The 22,564-nt window shown below is 42.1% G+C and overlaps 1 protein-coding gene across 4 annotated transcripts in view; it reads right to left on the reverse strand.

Moving 5' to 3' along the window:
* GDPD4 (glycerophosphodiester phosphodiesterase domain containing 4) overlaps nt 1-21,147 on the reverse strand; it is a 65,086-nt gene extending 43,939 nt beyond the window's left edge. For 2 of the 4 annotated variants that reach the window (XR_011853005.1, XM_072133947.1), the window contains exons 1-4: nt 21,061-21,147; nt 5,933-6,142; nt 3,867-3,970; nt 3,586-3,679 (exon numbers count right to left, since the gene is read on the reverse strand). Coding sequence is in view for 3 of the 4 variants with exons in the window: in XM_072133947.1 (XP_071990048.1) it covers nt 3,586-3,679; nt 3,867-3,970; nt 5,933-6,115 (381 nt within the window). In the remaining variant the exon portion in view is untranslated. Of the gene's footprint in view, nt 1-3,585; nt 3,680-3,866; nt 3,971-5,932; nt 6,143-17,950; nt 18,082-21,060 lie in introns of all 4 variants that reach the window. The other 2 variants (XM_072133948.1, XM_072133950.1) reach the window with 2 other exon arrangements.
* Nucleotides 21,148-22,564: the final 1,417 nt, after the last annotated feature.

Consider the following 22,564-nt stretch of genomic DNA (forward strand, 5'->3'; position numbering starts at 1 on the left):
CTGTATGTAGTGATCTCCCTCTAGTGGTGACTGTATAATGTGTATGTAGTGAGCTCCCTCTAGTGGTGGCTATATTACATATATGTTTGTGAGCTCCCTCTAGTGGTGACTGTATAATCTGTATGTAGTGAGCTCCCCCTAGTGGTGGCTATATTACATATATGTTTGTGAGCTCCCTCTAGTGGTGGTGTATAATATGTATGTAGTGAGCTCCCCCTAGTGGTGGTGTATAATCTGTATGTAGTAAGCTCCCCATAGTGGTGGCTGTATAATCTGTATGTAGTGATCTCCTCCTAGTGGTAGCTGTATAATCTGTATGTAGTGAGCTCCCCCTAGTGGTGGTGTATAATCTGTATGTAGTGAGCTCCCTCTAGTGGTGGTGTATAATCTGTGTGTAGTGAGCTACCCCTAGTGGTGGTGTATAATCTGTATGTATTGAGCTCCCCCTAGTGGTGTTATATAATCTGTATGTAGTGAGCTCCTCCTAGTGGTTGCTGTATAATCTGTATGTAGTGAGCTCCCCCTAGTGGTGGTGTATAATCTGTATGCGAGGAGCTCCCTCTAGTGGTGATGTATAATCTGTATGTAGTGAGCTCCCCCTAGTGGTGGCTGTATAATCTGTATGTAATGAGCTCCTCCTAGTGGTGGTGTATAATTTGTATGTAGTGAGCTCCCCCTAGTGGTGGCTGTATAATCTGTATGTAGTGATCTCCCCCTAGTGGTGGTGTATAATCTGTATGTAGTGAGCTCCTCCTAGTGGTGGTGTATAATCTGTATTTAGTGAGCTCCCCCTAGTGGTGGTGTATAATCTGTATGTAGTGAGCTCCCTCTAGTGGTGGCTGTATAATCTGTATGTAGTGAGCTCCCCCTAGTGGTGGTGTATAATCTGTATATGAGGAGCTCCCTCTAGTGGTGACGGTATAATCTGTATGTAGTGAGCTCCTCCTAGTGGTGGTGTATAATCTGTATGTAGTGAGCTACCCCTAGTGGTGGTGTATAATCTGTGTGTAGTGATCTCCCTCTAGTGGTGACTGTATAATGTGTATGTAGTGAGCTCCCTCTAGTGGTGGCTATATTACATATATGTTTGTGAGCTCCCTCTAGTGGTGACTGTATAATCTGTATGTAGTGAGCTCCCCCTAGTGGTGGCTATATTACATATATGTTTGTGAGCTCCCTCTAGTGGTGGTGTATAATATGTATGTAGTGAGCTCCCCCTAGTGGTGGTGTATAATCTGTATGTAGTAAGATCCCCATAGTGGTGGCTGTATAATCTGTATGTAGTGATCTCCTCCTAGTGGTAGCTGTATAATCTGTATGTAGTGAGCTCCCCCTAGTGGTGGTGTATAATCTGTATGTAGTGAGCTCCCCCTAGTGGTGGCTATATAATCTGTATGTAGTGATCTCCTCCTAGTGGTAGCTGTATAATCTGTATGTAGTGAGCTCCCCCTAGTGGTGGTGTATAATCTGTATGTAGTGAGCTCCCCCTAGTGGTGGTGTATAATCTGTATGTAGTGATCTCCCCCTAGTGGTGGTGTATAATCTGTATGTAGTGAGCTCCCCCTAGTGGTGGTGTATAATCTATGTGTAGTGAGCTACCCCTAGTGGTGGTGTATAATCTGTATGTAGTGAGCTCCCCCTAGTGGTGACTGTATAATCTGTATGTAGTGAGCTCCCCCTAGTGGTGGCTGTATAATCTGTATGTAGTGATCTCCCCCTAGTGGTGGTGTATAATCTGTATTTAGTGAGCTCCCCCTAGTGGTGGTGTATAATCTGTATGTAGTGATCTCCTCCTAGTGGTGGTGTATAATCTGTATGTAGTGATCTCCTCCTAGTGGTGGTGTATAATCTGTATGTAGTGATCTCCTCCTAGTGGTGGTGTATAATCTGTATGTAGTGATCTCACCCTAGTGGTGGTGTATAATCTGTATGTAGTGATCTCCTCCTAGTGGTGGTGTATAATCTGTATTTAGTGAGCTCCCCCTAGTGGTGGTGTATAATCTGTATGTAGTGATCTCCTCCTAGTGGTGGTGTATAATCTGTATGTAGTGATCTCCTCCTAGTGGTGGCTGTATGATCTGTATGTGGCAGATAGTTGCAATTCACTGCATGTAGGGAAGGTACACGATTATTGGGCCTCCTATTTGCATTTCTCTAGCGCTGTCTTTATGGTGTCCAGGCTTCTATATTTTGGTTACCAAGGATTGCATGGACTAGAATCAACTGTAGCAAACCCTCAGCTGTGGGAACTGTTAAGTCTGTAAAGGTTTTCATCTTCTATATATAAACTACAATAGAATGTTCCTATAATTAAAAATCACAATCTTAACAAAAAGTCAGCGCATAGGAGAACTGCAGGACTTCCTTATTACTAGTTTTTCTACATGATCGACTATGTCACTTACTGTAATATCAAAAATACCCACCCTTCCCCCTCCACCACATACCACAGGGGTAATTTAGGCCTGTTTACAACATTTTATGGAGAGCTAAAAGTGTCCACGGCTCAAAAATAGATTTTATGTAACCAAGTAAAGTCTCTATTTTACACAGAGAAAAAATCCTTTATGACCACAGGACCCCAACATCATGGAGAACACAGGGACAGATGTGTAATCCATTCCTCTACATAACATGTTATCCTGTACTGGTCCTGAGTTACATCCCATACTCACTATTCTGCTGCTGGTGCAGTCACTGTGTACATACATGACATTACTTATCCTGTACTGATCCTGAGTTACATCCTGTATTATACTCCAGAGCTGCACTCACTATTCTGCTGGTGGTGCAGTCACTGTGTACATACATGACATTACTTATCCTGTACTGATCCTGAGTTACATCCTGTATTATACCCCAGAGCTCCACTCACTATTCTGCTGCTGGTGCAGTCACTGTGTACATACATGACATTACTTATCCTGTACTGATCCTGAGTTACATCCTGTATTATACTCCAGAGCTGCACTCACTATTCTGCTGCTGGTGCAGTCACTGTGTACATACATGAAATTACTTATCCTGTACTGATCCCGAGTTACATCCTGTATTATACTCCAGAACTGCACTCACTATTCTGCTGCTGGTGCAGTCACTGTGTACATACATGACATTACTTATCCTGTACTGATCCTGAGTTACATCCTGTATTATACTCCAGAGCTGCGCTCACTATTCTGCTGCTGGTGCAGTGACTGTGTACATACATGACATTACTTATCCTGTACTGATCCTGAGTTACATCCCGTATTATACTCCAGAGCTGCACTCACTATTCTGCTGCTGGTGCAGGTTCTACCTATCAATCTAGCAGAACTTGAGGCTTAAATTGCCATCCCAAAATTCTATTTCAAAACTACATAATCCCATTAGAAAAGGGTTAAATTATTGCAAACTAAGAGAAAACCGCGCTAATGCATAAAAACCATTTCATAACTAAGCTTTAACTCTTTAACTTAACTTATCAAAGGTGAACTCTGGGACACTACATTGTCTCGCTGTCAAACTTTATAACTGTTTGGAATAACAACTTCTCGGTCCTGGAAATGTCACTAATCCAACAACCCACAACATGAGACTTACCAGTAATAGCGCTACATAGGAGAAGAGCACGGCCACCACCACCAGGATCAGTAATGACCACAGGAACCAGTATCCGAGGCCTTTATACGAGTACCTGCAGGGGGCGCAAGAGAGGAACAGGTGGTATCCTGTGTATTATAACATCCTATAGGATATAACTGACCAATCACACACCAGGATCCCGAATAGTTCATACTGCTTTGCCCAATGGGTTGGATATCAGATTGCACTTTCATCATGTACCATCTGTAGCACATCCAGCACCTACCGGAGCCACTTACCAGTCAAAGTCGTTGTAGTCATTCTTGGCCTCCCCCCAGAAATATAGGAAGACTAAAGAGAGACAGAAAGCCACGACCAGGAGGATGAAGAACACCGACTCCCTCTGCAACATGTAAATACAGATCATAACTGCAGGTTCTTATACACAGAGCTGTTGTATGGGGTATTTTCTGGGGGCACATAGTGGGAGTATTAGTGCTAGTGTTGTATAGGACTGGTATATGGGGTACTAGTGGTCTTATTACTTAGTGCTCTATTTGTTGGTAAAATATTGGTGCAGTATGGTTCTGTTAGGTGAACACTGTCTGACACTGATACTTTTTGGTTAATACTATAATATATATATATATATATATATATATATATATATACACACAGTGCTGTGTGATGGAATAAAAGTTCACCACTTTTCCACAACTTATTGAGTGCTGCCTCTTCACTACTTATATCGAGGACCCATGCCAAGGGATCATCGGCTGCTGCACCAACTATCAACCATTGGCTTGTGCTGCTTTGGACTTTGCATTTTCTATATATATATGTATATATATAGATATATTATATGGTACATAATACTATATCATTATAAATAAGCACATTATTACATTATTATTTACAGACTCGTCATGGAGTCGGAGTTTGTGAACATTTTGGTGATAATCCTCCACAAATATATAATAAATTAGAAAAATTATGAAATTTCCTTTAAATTTCTGCTCTATGCCTTTTCTAATTTAGGTCAGGGGTGAACAATATTCATTGGTCCAAGGGCCACGTTATCATTTAAGGGGCTGCATCAGTAACCAGCACCCTAGATGCACCAACAATCACAGAACAGCACAAAAAACCACCCCAGGAATGCTAAATCTCACAGTACAGCACAAAATACCACCCCAGGAATAATAAATCTCACAGTACAGCACAAAATATCACCCCAGGTATAATAAATCTCACAGTACAGCACAAAATACCACCCCAGGAATAATAAATCTCACAGTACAGCACAAAATACCACCCCAGGAATAATAAATCTCACAGTACAGCACAAAATACCACCCCAGGAATAATAAATCTCACAGTACAGCACAAAATACCACCCCAGGTATAATAAATCTCACAGTACAGCACAAAATACCACCCCAGGAATGCTAAATCTCACAGTACAGCACAAAATACCACCCCAGGAATAATAAATCTCACAGTACAGCACAAAATACCACCCCAGGAATAATAAATCTCACAGTACAGCACAAAATACCACCCCAGGAATAATAAATCTCACAGTACAGCACAAAATATCACCCCAGGTATAATAAATCTCACAGTACAGCACAAAATATCACCCCAGGTATAATAAATCTCACAGTACAGCACAAAATACCACCCCAGGAATAATAAATCTCACAGTACAGCACAAAATATCACCCCAGGTATAATAAATCTCACAGTACAGCACAAAATACCACCCCAGGAATAATAAATCTCACAGTACAGCACAAAATATCACCCCAGGTATAATAAATCTCACAGTACAGCACAAAATACCACCCCAGGAATAATAAATCTCACAGTACAGCACAAAATACCACCCCAGGAATAATAAATCTCACAGTACAGCACAAAATATCACCCCAGGTATAATAAATCTCACAGTACAGTACAATAAATACCATCCCAGCAAATATAACATTCAGAACAGACAATAATAGTACTGGAGACCCCAGAGAAAATATTAATTATAGTGGAGAACCCAGAGCAGGCAAATACTGAAAATCCCAGAGCAGACAATGGTAATAATAATTGAGAGACCCCCAGAGTAGATAATGATATTACTGGATTCCCCCAGTACTACTAGAAGCTCAACACTGCAGCTTTTTCTCTTCTCTATGTGCCGCTGTGCTCTGTGTCCCGTGCTGGTTGTATGTGGTGGCATCAGGACCTGTAGCAGAGCTGTGCCGGGTGCAGAAGCAGTACAGTACAGCTTACAAGTACTTACCACTCCTCGGTCCTCAATCAATACTGATTATGATATATAAGGACTGCTGGGGTCCTGGCTATGTCTTACCCATCTGCAGCAGCATTCTCCCGGCTCGGTCTTCTGGCGCTGGTAGCGTTTCCATCTGCAGCTGTACAGACCGGCCAGGAGGGAGATGAATGGCTGGTGCTCGTAATGCTGCAGGAGGCGCCGGCGCACAATTTTCAACTTCCCCAGCCTCAGCCTCCTGAGAGTGGTGTAGGAGCTCCCCATTTGTGACAAGTCACATCACCCTCATGCCTGCAACATATAGATACAAATAATCAAATGTCTGGAGATCAGGGAAAAGACTTAGCTATACTTATGTTACTAAGCGCCCTCTAGTGGTGACAGCACTTAAAGATAATTTTGTATGTCTTCGAAAAGGAAATTAGGGTAAACACCTTGCACCATCACACCACTGCTTAGCTCTTCTCTCGTCATCTATTCCCCACACACATGTAGGGATCAACCATCCCCTGCTTAGCAAGTTTTCATTACTCATTTTGGAGAGTTCCCATACCCCCTGCCTCCCTTCCAATCAAGCCTAATGACATGTTGCATGGAACACAGCATTTCACAAGAATTAACAAGTCCCCATACCTGTACTTAAAAAAAAAGCCTCCCATAGGAGCCCAAAACCAGTCTATACTTACAGTCTACTTAAAATCACACAAAAAAACTAGGACCAAGATTTAAACATTGTTACATATTTGTGCTAGTACCCATCCACAGGGAAATTCCCAGAAAAGTAACTGGGAGTCATAAGGATAGACCATCAATTGTGATTCCTGGACAGACCCTTTAAGTGTCATGCTCCGCCCCTGCAAGCCTTGCACTAGGCATAATATAATGGTGTCTAAGTTTATCCTGGACTTCTAAAACTTTCTAAAAGAAGTAAAAAACTTTTATAGTAAATACAGGCGGTCCCCTACTTAAGAACACCTGACTTACATACGACCCCTAGTTACAAACGGACCTCTGGATGTTGGCAATTTACTGTACTTTATCCTTAGGCTATAATAAACATCTACAACAGTTATCACAGGTGTCTGTAATGAAGATTTATTGTTAATCCTGGTTCTAATGACAACCCAACATTTTTAAAATCCAATTGTCACAGAGACCAAAAAAAATTTGGCTGGGGGTTACAATGATAAAGTATACAGTTCCGACTTACATACAAATTCAACTTAAGAACAAACCTACAGACCCTATCTTGTATGTAACCCGGGGGCTGCCTGTAGTCGGTTTTCCCAGATTCCTAAAAGCAAACTCTACCTTGTTATACCTGGTTTTCTGAGTAGAATTGTTATGTAATGTATCACAACTAGTCATAATTATCAGTCAGGAGTTTGACAACAACATATTGGCGGCCATATTAGCTGTAATCCAACTTTCCAAGAATCATTTTTAAGCTTCTTTAGTCAAAATAAATGTCAGTGTGATCCGGTTTGGTTCGGCCGGATCGTGCGGCCGCCGGGTGCCTGACGTTGGAATGTGTTCTACATTCTTTCCTTGATGATGTTGATGAGGTAATGGCATCTGTAATTAGTCGCAGACGCTCTCGTCTCTCGTATACTGGGGAAGGGGGTCTTAATTTCTCATCCAAAAAACTTGGTCGACCTTGATACCAGCAAGTTAGGCTGACCAAAACAAAACAAAATGGCCACCAGTCTCTTCCCGCTAAACTATCTCTTTATCAGGGTTCCTCCTTAGCAGTTTCCTATCCACATAGGAGCAGTAAATTGTCTTTTCTATTGCTTTATCCACTCAGTAATCAATGATAATTATATAAAAGTGGGTCATCAAGCAATCACAGGAAGTGCCTGAGGCAAGATGTCCGCCACATAATGCTTCCCCAGTCAATAAAACTGATTACATTAAAGATGGAAGCGCAACAAGTAACTCCAAGACTTTGCCTTCTCTACTCTCTAGTTCCCAAGTACCTATATGCTCTATTCACATCCAAAGCTGCAGTTAGGAATCTGGCAGCCATTACTGAAAACCAAAACTTCTCTCTCAAAATGGCTAATTGTGAATGCAACTTTGGATGTGAATGGAGGTCAAAAAACGTCATGTAATTCAACATCAGAGGAATATTATTATATGCAGGCCTGGCTTGAATTAGTGGTGTTTCTACCAGACATAGGGGGGTGGCGGGTTTTTCCACGATTAAGAAAACATGGACGCTTTCCTCGAAAAACAGCACCGCACCTACGGTGGGCTACGTCTGCAGGTCAATTCAATGGAACTGAGCCGCAATAATGTCCACAATCTGTGTACAACCCTTTTAATGCCTCCCAAAATTGTGTACAAAGGAGAAGCTCAGTCACACATATGGAGGATCACAGTCCTGGAGAAATGTGGCTTAAAGATGTTCAGCGAAGTGAACTTTCTGAACGTCATCCCGTTAAGCAACACCACAATATTATCTCCAGTTAGAAAAATCTGCTGTAAGGAAAATTGGACTTTTTACATTTTTGTCTCTTGCGCTGGATTTGGAAACCCACCTGGTCTGTCCAGAAAACCTGCACAGATTTGCAGACAGGATTTAGACACTTTATATTAAATCTTTAATCCCCAATACTATTGTTATATTAAAATACCACTCGTGTCCAGGCTGACCGCAGCATGGAGTATGTAGAGCAAGGTAAGAAGAATACTACTGTATAGAAAGAATATATCTACCATAATACTACCCCCTACGTACAAGAATATAACTACCATAATACTACCCCCTACGTACAAGAATATAACTACTATAATACTGCCCCCTATGTACAAGCATATAGCTACTATAATACTGCCCCTATGTACAAGAATATAACTACTATAATACTGCCCCTATGTACAAGAATATAACTACTATAATACTGCTGCCTATGTACAAGAATATAACTACTATAATATTGCCCCCTATGTACGAGAATATAACTACTATAATACTGTCCCCTATGTACAAGAATATAACTACTATAATACTGCCCCCTATGTACAAGAATATAACTACTATAATACTGCCCCCTATGTACGAGAATATAACTACTATAATACTGTCCCCTATGTACAAGAATATAACTACTATAATACTGCCCCCTATGTACAGGAATATAACTACTATAATACTGCCTCCTATGTACAAGACTATAACTACTATAATACTGCCCCCTATGTACAAGAATATAACTACTATAATAATGCCCCCTATGTACAAGAATATAACTACTATAATACTGCCCCCTATGTACAAGAATATAACTACTATAATACTACCCCTATGTACAAGAATATAACTATTATAATAATGACCCCTATGTACAGGAATATAACTACTATAATACTGCCCCCTATGTACAAGAATATAACTACTATAATACTACCCCTATGTACAAGAATATAACTACTATAATACTGCCCCCTATGTACAAGAATATAACTACTATAATACTGCCCCCTATGTACAAGAATATAACTACTATAATACTGCCCCTTATGTACAAGAATATAACTACTACAATACTGCCCCCTATGTACAAGAATATAACTACTATAATACTGCCCCCTATGTACAAGAATATAACTACTATAATACTGCCCCCTATGTACAAGAATATAACTACTGTAATACTGCCCCCTATGTACAAGAATATAACTACTATAATACTACCCCTATGTACAAGAATATAACTACTATAATACTACCCCTATGTACAAGAATATAACTATTATAATAATGACCCCTATGTACAGGAATATAACTACTATAATACTGCCCCCTATGTACAAGAATATAACTACTATAATACTACCCCTATGTACAAGAATATAACTATTATAATAATGACCCCTATGTACAGGAATATAACTACTATAATACTGCCCCCTATGTACAAGAATATAACTACTATAATACTACCCCTATGTACAAGAATATAACTACTATAATACTGCCCCCTATGTACAAGAATATAACTACTATAATACTGCCCCCTATGTACAAGAATATAACTACTGTAATACTGCCCCCTATGTACAAGAATATGACTACTATAATACTGCCCCCTATGTACAAGAATATAACTACTATAATACTACCCCTATGTACAAGAATATAACTACTATAATACTGCCCCCTATGTGCAAGAATATAACTACTATAATACTGCTCCTATGTACAAGAATATAACTACTATAATACTACCCCTATGTACAAGAATATAACTACTATAATACTGCCTCCTATGTACATGAATATAACTGCTATTATACTGCCCCCTATGTACAAGAATATAACTACTATAATACTGCTCCTATGTACAAGAATATAACTACTGTAATACTGCCCCCTATGTACAAGAATATAACTACTATAATACTGCCCCCTATGTACAAGAATATAACTACTATAATACTGCCCCCTATGTACAAGAATATAACTACTATAATACTGCCCCATATGTACAAGAATATAACTACTATAATACTGCCCCTATGTACAGGAATATAACTACCATAATACTGTCCTCTATGTACAGGAATATAACTACTATAATACTGCCCCCTATGTACAAGAATATAACTACTATAATACTGCCCCCTATGTACAGGAATATAACTACTATAATACTGCCCCATATGTACAAGAATATAACTACTATAATACTGCCCCATATGTACAAGAATATAACTACTATAATACTACCCCCTATGTACAAGAATATAACTACTATAATACTACCCCCTATATACAAGAATATAACTACTATAATACTGCCCTCTATGTACAAGAATATAACTACTATAATACTGCTCCCTATGTACAAGAATATAACTACTATAATACTGCCCCCTATGTACAAGAATATAACTACTATAATACTGCCCCCTATGTACAAGAATATAACTACTATAATACTGCTCCCTATGTACAAGAATATAACTACTATAATACTGCTGCCTATGTACAAGAATATAACTACTATAATACTGCCCCCTATGTACAAGAATATAACTACTATAATACTGCCCCCTATGTACAGGAATATAACTACTATAATACTGCCCCCTATGTACAAGAATATAACTACTATAATACTGCCCCCTATGTACAAGAATATAACTACTATAATACTGCCCCATATGTACAAGAATATAACTACTATAATACTGCCCCCTATGTACAGGAATATAACTACTATAATACTGTCCTCTATGTACAGGAATATAACTACTATAATACTGCCCCATATGTACAAGAATATAACTACTATAATACTACCCCCTATGTACAAGAATATAACTACTATAATACTACCCCCTATGTACAAGAATATAACTACTATAATACTACCCCCTATATACAAGAATATAACTACTATAATACTGCCCTCTATGTACAAGAATATAACTACTATAATACTGCTCCCTATGTACAAGAATATAACTACTATAATACTGCCCCCTATGTACAAGAATATAACTACTATAATACTGCCCCCTATGTACAAGAATATAACTACTATAATACTGCTCCCTATGTACAAGAATATAACTACTATAATACTGCTGCCTATGTACAAGAATATAACTACTATAATACTGCCCCCTATGTACAAGAATATAACTACTATAATACTGCCCCCTATGTATAAGAATATAACTACTATAATACTGCCCCCTATGTACAAGAATATAACTACTATAATACTGCCCCCTATGTACAAGAATATCACTACTATAATACTGCCCCCTATGTACAAGAATATAACTACTATAATACTGCCACCTATGTACAAGAATATAACTACTATACTACTGCCCCCTATGTACAAGAATATAACTGTATATATATATATGGTAGATGTTGCTAAACGTGTTTTTTCTTATTATAAATTCCACAGCTTTCTCTGTATGTCACAGGATCTGCCTGACATAAGGTCTGGTGTATACACACAGCGCAGGTGGAACAAGTCTGACCAGTGATTCTTCCAGAGGCATAACTAGAGGCACCTGGACTCTCACATATTGTTCAGGCCACACCACTTTATGTAACGATAATCATAGTATATATTGCTAAAAGTACCATACAGAACCCAATGCCCCCACCCCATTGTGTAAAATGATTATACATGTCACCGGTAATATCGCAACACAGCGCTGAAATAACACTGCCATACAGTGATCTACCAAGACTCTGGTGCCCCCTTCAGGAGGTACAACAGATTTGCCCTTTGTGACCTTACATGTCTCACATTCCTCATCCTATCAGACACAGGAACCCTAATGTCACCTTATGACTCACTTCCAAGGCTGCGGCTATAACACCGCACCCCCTACATTTCATCCCAAATTGTACGCTATCCCTTTAAGAAAATATGATTCCTCTGTGATACAATTACCTTGGCTTGTGAACATTGCACACCATATATACCAGTGAGTTCCCAGTTCTTCTGAATATCCTCAACTTATAATAAGTTAATGAATATGAAATAATATTATAGGGATGATGAGGTATAGGTACAACGAACATGCATTTAGGTAAGTGGTAAAACATGGTAAACGCTGATACTATCCTTACATTGGGGTCTATGATCCAGCTGAAGAGGCAAAATAGCCCTGCCCATCCGAAGCACTTAACCAATCAGTATCACTAAGGACACACCCACAATGGTGATTGGCTGAGAGCAGCACATAATACAACCCCCGAGTTTCCCTCGCAGCTGGATGTTGGGCACAGTATACACCCTTGTCCTTATAACCTGATTCTATTTATTCACCTGGTGTTTTCTTATTTACACCCCATAATTACACCCCTGGGCCCATGAGTTTTGGTATAATTCGGGTGTTCCCTTGCCAGCTTATCACCCAGGGGGCCATTTTTAAGGAGGGCTCGATCCCTCGGGCCACGTAGTGACCACAGAAGTTATCTATGAATAGGTTTGCTATGATACGTGAGGTTTGGGAGGTGGGGGCAGTTTCCTGGACACACAAGACCTTAGGGAAGTCCTCTGGAAACCCAGCAGTGTCAGGAGACCTAGAGGACGCGCTCATTAATGCACAGATTAAGACAATTATTAGAAAGCTAAGCTTCATTTGACAAATACAGATAAACAGATCATGCTGGTCTGGGGGCATCCTGTCCTGTGTAGCTTCTCTTACACGTGACATGCAGAAGACCCCCAGTGGCCAGTAGCACATACCCTGCATTTATACTGTTATAAAGCTACATTTCTCATTAAAGAGTTAATAAAAGCAAGGTAACTATTATATATACAGTACCAATATAAAAACATAGCTACAAGCTGAACCTAGCTGACTACATAGCTACAGTCCGAGAACCAAGCTGACTACATAGATATAGTCCCAGAACCAAGCTGACTACATAGATACAGTCCCAGAACCAAGCTGACTACATAGATACAGACCCAGAACCAAGCTGACTACATAGATACAGACCCAGAACCAAGCTGACTACATACATATAGTCCCAGAACCAAGCTGACTACATAGATACAGTCCCAGAACCAAGCTGACTACATACATATAGTCCCAGAACCAAGCTGACTACATAGATACAGATCCAGAACCAAGCTGACTACATACATATAGTCCCAGAACCAAGCTGACTACATAGATACAGATCCAGAACCAAGCTGACTACATACATATAGTCCCAGAACCAAGCTGACTACATAGATACAGTCCCAGAACCAAGCTGACTACATAGATACAGACCCAGAACCAAGCTGACTACATAGATACAGACCCAGAACCAAGCTGACTACATAGATACAGTCCCAGAACCAAGCTGACTACATAGATACAGACCCAGAACCAAGCTGACTTCATACATATAGTCCAAGAACCAATATGTCTACATAGATACAGTCCTATAACAAAGCTGACTACATAGTTACAGTTCCATAAAACTAAGCTCACCATATAGCTACAACAGCAGAACAAAACTTATAGCATAGACACAGAACCAGAACCAAATGTAGTACATTGATACAATAAGACAATGTTGAATACAGGCAGTTCACAGGTTACGTACAAAATAGGTTTTGTATGTTTGTTCTTAAGTTGAATTTGTATGCAAGTCGGAATTGTATATTTTATAATTGGAGCTCCAGCTAGAATTTTATTTAAAGGTCCGTTTGTAACTAGGGGTCGTATGTAAGTCGAGTGTCCATAAGTCGTGGACTTCATAAGTGCCATTACAATGTTCTTTATATGGATACAATACCGCAACTGTGCTTCATACGGAGACACAGTACCAGAACCTGGCTTACTAAATAGATACAACACCAGAACTCCAATAACAATATAAATACAATGCCAAAACTAAGATGAACACATATGTAGATATAGTACGAGACCCAAGCCTAGTACATAATGTTAGCAGAACAATATAGCAGAGGTATCTGTGCTGTATAATGCAGTATTCAACATTTTCCTGACATACAGACCCCCCCGACCACAGAGGATAGAAGAAGGAAGTGAACACACGTCTTACACGTCTTATAAAACCAAGACTATAAACATAAAGGAAACAACGTCTACTGTCTTTCTTTTTTTAAAGCTCCTGTATATGTGGCAGCTATAGTTTCTCTTCCAAAGAATAGTGAGTAAAGGTAAGTACGGGTGTAAGAATGGATGTGGATGAGGCTGTGATTTTATGGCTTTTATTGCTGTTCTGCTCCATAACCCAGAAGAACAGAAGAAATAAAGTCATCAGATGTGACCCAAACCCAAATTACTATCTATATCTTACTGCATGTATACAGCAGGTTACATGGAGGCAAACACGCAGCCTTGGTAACTTGATGCAATTGTGCTCCGCCTCTCAGGAACAGGAGACCATGTGACCCTGATTTGGACATCCATTGTAAGGCAGCATAAAGACTCTGCTTCCTGGTCCCTCAGGCTCAATGAATAGTTTAAAGTGAATGTGATTTTTAACTGGTGGCGGTTTCCAATAGCCTATGTTATGCTGATTTTAAAAATGCCTTTGTCAGCATTCTGAATCATTTCAGTACATTGTATAAATTTAATTCACATTACCTGGCTCCCTACCAGAAGCATGTGGTGAGTCCCAGAGGAGGGGCAGCTGCAGCCTCGAGACACAGGCACATACATAGCTGCAGCTACCCCTCACCATGCACTCACCACATGCTGCTGCCAGGGAGCCCAGGTAATGTGAAATAAAGTTTTCTAAACTACTGAAATTATTCAGAATGCTGACAAAGGCATTTAAAAATCAGTATAGCATGGGCTATTGGAATATGACACCTGCTAAAAATGACATCCAGATGACTGGTTCGCTTTAAAGGACATCTACCAGCAGGTTAAAGGATTGTAAACCAAGCACACTGACATACCAGTGTGCGCCCCCTCTGATAGGATCTGGTCTCCTTTTCGCTTCTTATGCCCTGGTGTTTACAAAAATATGCTTTTAAAATGATGCAAACAAGCCTGAAGGGCTCTAAATTCAATAGGTGTTAATAGAGCCTGGAGCCCCTCAGGCTCATTTGCATAATTTCTAAAGCTTTTTTTATCTTAAAAACAAGAGAATAGGAAGCTTTAAAAAGAGTGGATCCTGCTAGAGGGGGCGCACACCAGTATGTCAGTGTGCTTGGTTTACAATCCTTCATCCTGGTTGTAGATGTCTTTTAAGAAGAGCGGCAAACATGATGGGGAAATGAAATGGTAAATGAGAACCCGGCCAAGTGAATACACGGCTGAGTTTTTATATACCCTGTATAACCCCTTTAAAGAGGTCTCATCACCGTCACCAACAAATATTTGCCTAGGTTTCACTCCACTGATTCCTGCACAGTTGGAATTTCTCCCACCATTCCTGAGGATCTACTGTCAAGTAGGAGGTGCTAGACCAGGACCTCCCATCTGGCAATAGTGAGTCTAATAAGTATATCAGGCACTAAAATTATCAGCCCTGATTCCTCAGGAATGGTGTGGGCTCGGGAAGAAATTCCAACTGTGCCAGAATCGGTCAAGCTTCACCTATTACACAGTGGGAAAACTTGGATTTGGTGGAGGTGATGGAAGTTCCCCTTTAAGCATGTGATTTAATCAAAAGATCTGAGAGGGAATAGTCTTTTTCATCCGGTATAGGATATACACAGACAGAACCTAAATGAGCAATGGGATCTTTTGGTGAGTTGTAAGGAATCTAGCGGTTCCATTTCTCGTGGCTTCTACAACAAGGAATTTAGAACAACAGAAAATCACAGCCAGTTCTGACGCTTCACGTCTTCAACCGCCACTTTCTGGTTTCATGTAAATAAGTGGTGATCTCTTCGCTGTGAGAAGTTTTGCAACTTTCTCATAAACTTCATGTTTCATTTCCTCACTATTTTCCAGTGAATTAGGTCTCTCCTGCGACCCTGAGGCAATTGTATCCAATCTAGACAATGCTCTGTGAGCTAAACTGTCTGGACTACACACTGATACATCCTAACAAACCAGCAGAGACACCGATGGAGCTCTCGATTAGGTCGCAGAGTATTCTCTAGACTATTGTCAGGACTATGCAGTCTAGACAATGCTCTGTGAGCTAAACCCATCAGCAGCAGCTGCCCAGAGCTCTCTGTTTGTTTTATTCAATGGGGGTCATTTACTAAGGGCTCGATTCGTGTTTTCCCAACGTGCTACCCCAATATTTCCGATTTGCGCTGATTACCCCTGAATTGCCCCGGGATTTTGGCGCACGCGATCGGATTGTGGCGCATCGGCGCTCGCATGCACGCGACGGAAATCGGGGGCGTGGCCGAGCGAAAACCCGACGGATTCGGAAAAACCGCCGCAATTAAAACAAAAAATCTGTCGCGGAGCTTGCACTTACCTTCACTCAGCCCGAGCCGGTGAACTCCAGCACGTTCCGATGCTTTTCAGCGCAGCAGCGCCACCTGGTGGACGGCGGAGGAACTACCTTAATAAATCCCGGCCGGACCCGAATCCAGCGCAGAGAAAGCGCCGCTGGATCGCGAATGGACCGGGTAAGTAAATCTGCCCCAATGTATCAGTCAGGAGCCCAGGATATTTAGCTCACAAAGCATTGTCTAGATTGCATAAAGTGCATACAGGTGACTTCACTTCTCAGCTAAGAGCAGGACTAGCCATGTACAGGGTTACTGCCTATGGATATAATAGTATACAGTCTAGACAATGCTCTGTGGTTGGACTACACACTGATATATTGTAATAAACCAACAGAGAGATCTGTGCAGCTGATGCGGATGTGTTCAGCTCACAGAGCATTGTCTAGAGAGAATATAATTTTTATATCCACATACTGCAAACCCTGCAAATAGCTAGTCCTGTTCTCAGCTGAGAAGTGGAGACAATTGTATCCAGTCTAGACAGTGCTCTGTGAGCTGCACAGCCTGGACTCCAGACTCATACATTGTAACAATTGCAAGCTAAACTAGCTATGTGTAGTGTGTGAGACTTGTATCCAGTCTATACAATGCTCTGTGTGCTCAACACAAGTGAAATGGAAACCGCCCATCTTCCCGGCACCTGGCTTTTTGTTCCAAGTGAGGCATCTTTTACTTTATACAGGAAGATGATCCACTATCAGAAGATAATACGCCAGTGAGGGCACATCAGACTGTGGGTGTAATGGATAACACCCTAGGAGGAAGTGTGTCTGGCACTATTGGCACCTTGGCACTAGGTGCATTACTACTGGCACTGGTATGGCAGCACTGTAGCCTCTTATCGGATCACCAGGACTATTGTGACTGACTATTATTAAGTTTATATTGGAGCAGAGGAACATCCCATCTTCCCTCAACCATTCAGAGTTGTATCGTCTACCAGGCCGCTGTATATTGTCTATTATCTGTGTGACACACATATGGCGGTATTATGTTAGTACTTTATGGTATACAACAACAGCTAAACCTTAGGGGAAGATCATGGGGTCCAAGACAAAAGATGGCGGTGAATATTTATCCAATGAAAACTCCTGTTACTAAACGGATATTGATTAAACAAGGTAAAACTTAATGCTGAGGGCAGAAGATGTAACCATGGCCTCACCTGTACAGAATGCAAAAACTTCCAGCCAGTCCTTGTCTTAGGGCTATTGATGTTTCATGTAGCTTGGTTCAGATCTGAACCCTCCCACCTGCTCTTAAAGCACATGCATCGGTTCAGTTTTCCTGCAGCGCCTCCACAGGGGAAACAAAACATTACACCAATGACAAGGATACATCTAAACTGTAACCTGGGGTACATCGTTCATTAGTCGAATTGAGCCTCTTGCCTCAGGCAGCACCAACTGCAGCAAGATGGGGGACAGTTATCTGCTACAAAGCAGGACCTGCCACTTAGTGTCTATTCACACCCAATGTAATCACTTACTAAAAAATAACCAAATACATTACTATTGGATGGGGCACAGGGGGCGCTGTTCTATTGCTCGCCTCATGAACGATGTACGAGGCAGCACAAGTTTAGGATCAACCACGACTGTAATCTAAGAAATAACATGCAAAATACCTGGAGTACATGCAAAACACTGTATGTATGCAGGTTACACACAGATGGCTCTGTTAACCCCGCATGATGACTGATATGGGGGGATTTCATCTTTGCCACCGAATTCCTTCTGTTCATCCAAATTAAACATCTTAATTGAAAAAAATGCAGGTGTACGGCCAAGAATGACAGGTCCCGGCCTGATACCTACTGTTTACAATGTAGGGAAAGACATCGCATACTGACTCTGGTGGGCGGACGCCAGGCACAGGAGGTAACAGAGAAGGGGCTCTTATGGGGGCAGTTTTGGGAGATGATGTAGGGGGGAATATGTTTACAAAACTGGGGGGGGGGGGGCAAATGGCATTATAAGGTTCTGTTTGACTTAGTGGCCAAGAGTCTGAGGGACAGCTTTAGCTTCTACTTTGGACACTGTGGGGGGCATCTATGGTAAGCACTGCAGGGGGGTCCATTACTGTCACTATGGAGGACATTGTTAGGAGAAGCACTGCCCAGTAATATACTGACATCTGTGAGAAACACTCCTTGTGGACACTAAGGGGGACTTCTTTGGAACTACGGTATATGGGTGAACTCAAGGGATTCTGAGGACTTCTTTGTCCATCCCTTTGGGGGACAACTGTGGTTACCACTATTTGGAGAGCTGGCACTTTTGAGATCCAGAGTGTCCTGCCTTCCAGAGGCCATCCATGGCAGGTGTATCGGGTCCGGAGGGCATCAATGGCAGGTGTATCAGGTCCGGAGGGCATCCATTGCAGGTGTGTCAGGTCCGGAGGGCATCCATTGCAGGTGTATCGGGTCCAGAGGGCATCCATGGCAGGTGTATCAGGTCCGGAGGGCATCCATGGCAGGTGTATCGGGTCCGGAGGGCATCCATGGCAGGTGTATCGGGTCCAGAGGGCATCCATGGCAGGTGTATCAGGTCCGGAGGGCATCCATGGCTGGTGTATCAGGTCCAGAGGGCATCCATGGCAGGTGTATCGGGTCCGGAGGGCATCCACGGCAGGTGTATCAGGTCCGGAGGGCATCCATGGCAGGTATATCGGGTCCGGAGGGCATCCATGACAGGTGTATCAGGTCCGGAGGGCATCCATGGCAGGTGTATCAGGTCCGGAGGGCATCAATGGCAGGTGTATCGGGTCCGGAGGGCATCCATGGCAGGTGTATCGGGTCCGGAGGGCATCAATGGCAGGTGTATCGGGTCCGGAGGGCATCCATGGCAGGTGTATCGGGTCCGGAGGGCATCCATGGCAGGTGTATCAGGTCCGGAGGGCATCCATGGCTGGTGTATCAGGTCCGGAGGGCATCCCATGGCAGGTGTATCAGGTCCGGAGGGCATCCATGGCAGGTGTATCAGGTCCGGAGGGCATCCATGGCTGGTGTATCAGGTCCGGAGGGCATCCATGGCAGGTGTATCAGGTCCGGAGGGCATCCATGGCAGGCGTCTCAGGACAAATGTGAAATGAGCAGTAAAGGGGGCATCTATGATAGGACTACATGCCCGGGTGAAACTATGTTATGCCATATGGGGGCATCTGTGGCTTGAATTATGGGGTAACTGAGTGGCCAGCAGTCTGGAGGACATTGATGACTCTCTGTTACATCTGTGTTCTGCCCTATGGGATCCAATTGTGTCTAGGACTGGAAATTTGTGGCCGGTATTCTAGGAACTTTACAGAGGAGCCAAAGTGTCGTGAGGGCAGCTGAGGCAAAGGAGAAAATAACGAAGGACACCAGGGACGTCTTTTAGGGATTTGTCTGAGATTCTTTTAACAGAAGGAAAATTTTTATTACCTTTGCCCCAAACATAAGCTTATAACATGGCGTCCCGCTCTTAGGACCCCAACCTATAGCTGGAATCTCTGCAGGAAACCTATAGTAAGTGTCTTATTTCCCTGCAGCACCTCCGCAGGTGAAGTTAGGTATCACACATTTACTGATCAGATATTGGGGATGTAGATTAATTACAAGATGTCCGATTTCTCTGCAGCATTATGTATTACATACATTGGGGGTGTCAATGTTTAAATGTTATATATCTATTTAGCACTTTAATTTCTTTTGACCCCTTTTTCATAGAGGTTCCCCTAAAACAAACAATCCCTTAAGGAAAACTAGTGAATGAGGAATATATATATATATATATATATATATATATATATATATATATATATATACACACACATGTATATACTGCAGCTCCATATATCCCAAGTAGACGACTAATCGCTGATTTTGTATGACCTCCCGTCACTTGTATTTCCTCCCAAAAAATCTATTTCAGGCGGTTCTTGAACACCTAGAACCCTAAGGTGTGAGCCCCACATTTCCCATATACAATGCAGTCTCTGATGGAGCTGTATGGGGGCGCTCTGCTTCTCACTCCATTCCTGACCCCATTGATTGCTCTCTGTAAAGTATAGGGGGTTGACAATGAATGGGCAAAGAAGGGGTTAACCGTGAAAGCTATACAGGAGGATACAAGATGCGGCATTAACAAAAGCGTCTTCTAGACAATGGTGGGATATGCATTCATGTAGCATGGTCCCCCTCTATAGTAAACCCCCCGTCCTCCCCCCTTCCAGATGGAGACAATAGCATGCACGCTCCTGACCTCTGCCCCAGGGCTACCCTCCCGGTGTACTGACCTTTGTCTGCTGGAGCCCTGCGAGTGACTGCTGCCTGTACTGTAATACTGGAGTGTAATATACAACAACACCGGCTGCTTGTCCGTCCCCTGGAGGGAGGTGCCAGAGCTGCTGCTAAGGCAGAGAACCCCTCATATACTGGGCATGGTGCCCCCCTAGCCTGGCACAGGACGCACAATCCACAGGCTTTGAGTGTCTTGACCATCCTATTTATAAATCAGTATTTATATCATGGTGAGGAAAGAGTGATCGCTGCCATTGCTGCTGCAGAACATCTTTTCACCTACTCCGTAACAATCAGTGCCAATTCTTCTAGTGATGACAATTATACTATATATATATATTTCCATTTATAACCCCTCCTTTTTTTTAGATGTTTTCCTCTTTGCATTCCTGTGGTCACAACTTTTTGGAAACATTTTTGTTTGTGTAGCCGTATTGGGCTTTGCCTTTTGCAGGAGGGGTTCTGTTTTATGTAGACGGGGGCTGATTTGGCCTTGACGGGTCTCACACAACAACATAGGGACCCGGCAGACCCCACACATTGGTCACAGCAATAGTATAGGACAGTGATGGCGAACCTTTTAGAGACCGAGTGCCCAAACTACAACCAAGACCCACTTATTTATCTCAAAGTGCCAACACAGAAATTTTACTTGTGATTTATACTCCCTGCTCAATCACAACACCTTCCCACTCCTCCAGTAGTCCCGGGTAGCGCTGTCACTTTACAATAGCTCTATGCACAGCAAGTCCTGGGCTGTCTGGGACTGCACGAAGATACCTGGAGTCCTCTCTGGTGATGGCCTGTGTGCCCACAGAAAGGGCTCCGAGTGCCACCTCCGGCACCAGTGCCATAGGTTCGCCATCGCTGGTATAGGAGATGCTGGGTGCCAACCTATGCCCTATTATGTGCTGTGAGTTGCATCTGCATCCTCAAGACTTGGATACGATCTGACGCTGTAGCAGAGCAGAGGGCAATAGACTGACTGCTCAGATATTACACCTGCATACGATGGCACAATACGCTGGATTATACATGATTATACATTATACATTGGGGCATTACTACATTTCCTTGCATTGGGATTTGTACATGTGCCATCTATTTAAAGGGGAGGTCGAGGATTAGATAAACATAGCTGCTGACTTCTAGAAACCGTGCATGGGTCTATTAAAGGGAACTTGTCAGCAGGAGTGACCATTCATATTGCAGACAGTGTTAGGTATTATCCCTGGATCTATGCATAATCATAGCTTTGTGTATATTGTTAGTAGCAGCAGGACTGTGATATATATGGATTCATATTTCTCCAATTGACCTGGGGGCGTGTCCTTACACTGCTGTGCTCCTTGCTCTCTACAGACAGTGTCCCTGGGGAGATATGAAATCGTATCTTAGTGCATGTTGTTGGTAGAAGCAGGACTGTGATATATAGATTTATATTTCAGGATTTCTGTACTCTCTGCAGCCCAAGTTAGGTAGTGTCCCTGGAGAGATATG

Source organism: Engystomops pustulosus, chromosome 2 (genome assembly GCF_040894005.1).
Source record: "Engystomops pustulosus chromosome 2, aEngPut4.maternal, whole genome shotgun sequence".
Taxonomy (NCBI): domain Eukaryota; kingdom Metazoa; phylum Chordata; class Amphibia; order Anura; family Leptodactylidae; genus Engystomops; species Engystomops pustulosus.